The sequence below is a fragment of the Vollenhovia emeryi genome, unplaced genomic scaffold (genome assembly GCF_000949405.1).
Source record: "Vollenhovia emeryi isolate VEMERY1.0 unplaced genomic scaffold, V.emery_V1.0 DF939329.1, whole genome shotgun sequence".
NCBI classification, from domain to species: domain Eukaryota; kingdom Metazoa; phylum Arthropoda; class Insecta; order Hymenoptera; family Formicidae; genus Vollenhovia; species Vollenhovia emeryi.
This window is the reverse complement of record NW_011967037.1, coordinates 153,349-154,624: the sequence shown is the minus strand read 5'-3', so window position 1 is coordinate 154,624 and position 1,276 is coordinate 153,349. Positions and strand designations below refer to the sequence as shown.

General features: G+C 31.9%; 1 protein-coding gene across 4 annotated transcripts in view; it reads right to left on the bottom strand.

Annotated features, from left to right (window-relative positions):
- LOC105558588 (odorant receptor 85b-like) overlaps positions 1–1,276 on the bottom strand; it is an 18,849-nt gene that overhangs the window by 7,961 nt on the left and 9,612 nt on the right. The window contains exons 6-7 of one of the 4 annotated variants that reach the window (XM_012006351.1): positions 1,082–1,237; positions 66–134 (exon numbers count right to left, since the gene is read on the bottom strand). The exons of the other annotated variants lie outside the window; for them this stretch is intronic. Coding sequence (XP_011861741.1) covers positions 84–134; positions 1,082–1,237 — 207 coding nt within the window. The 3' untranslated portion in view covers positions 66–83. The remainder of the gene's footprint in view (positions 1–65; positions 135–1,081; positions 1,238–1,276) is intronic. 4 annotated transcript variants of the gene reach the window in all.

Below are 1,276 nucleotides of genomic sequence, written 5' to 3'. Positions count from 1 at the left end.
GTTTTTGTGTTTTAATGAATATTCCTGTTCTCTATTAATCTGTTAAGTCGATTTATTGTACGTACATCACAACATGGTAATCTTCAATGCTTCGTCAGTAAGAAAGATATATAACCGCATGACGTTTTTAATATCTAAAAACGATTATGTTTATTTAGAGAAATTGTGAAAAAGTACTCTCTAAAAGTCAGTCAGTGCATAAACTGCACAGACTTCCAAGACACTTCCTACAACGTTTAGAAGACGTCTCTTGGAAATTTGTGTTGCATAAATGCATTTTTGTTCTACTTTAACAAATAAACTGAAATCATATACATACGACGTGAAGGTCCACACGAAGAGAATTTTCTCTTAAAATTTGCCCTGAAAATCATGTAATCGTGAGACGACATGGCATTTTGAAGACATTTATGAGTTTTTTGTAATTTTACCATTCATATTAGTATGGTACATAAACTGTATGGTAAAAGTAAAATAACTCATAATGGTTGTTGTCCCATGTTGTCCATAATTACTTGATTTTCGGGGTAAATTTTTGCAAAAAATTTTCTCCGTGTAGACCAAACCCAAGATGAGTTGATCACTGACCGTTCTTATAAGAAACAACGGAATATCTTACGCTACCCAGTCAGAAATGACTTGTCAATCGACGTCGATCGACAAGGAATTTCTCCCTGGGTATATAGATAGGCGTAAAACTAAATGTTTTGCCGAAAATACAAAATAATGTGTAGTTTAAATTATTCTGCGCACAAAATACAAACTAATGGGTAAAGGTTCATCAAATTTGTACATAATTATTTTCTGAATACTTTATATCATAGAATTTAAAGTAAATATAGCGTCAGTCCGTGCTTTGAAATACAACATATACCGATAGTGTGGCGGTTAAAGTAAGTATACTTATCATTTATATTCGCAATACAATTAATGAATAAGTTTCTCCGAAAAGGTGATAACTAGAATTATTACTACAACTATATGCAGAACTATGCACGCAATACGTTCAAATAGGTTGCATAAAGTGCGTGTTCTCTACAAAAATTTAAAATTAAAATGCAAAAATTCTAAATAATCTTACATTGCAGTAAGTAGCAATTGTTAATGGAATAATTTTTCCTGCAGTGATGTGAAAGGGATGATTGGCTCGTATCATTAATAAAATAAGATTTCTCGACTTCTTGGGTTCCAATTTATACCATTCTAGGTCGCATATAGCACGATATACTGCATTGGACTTGACAAATATATGTATCAGAACATGTTAATGTATGAG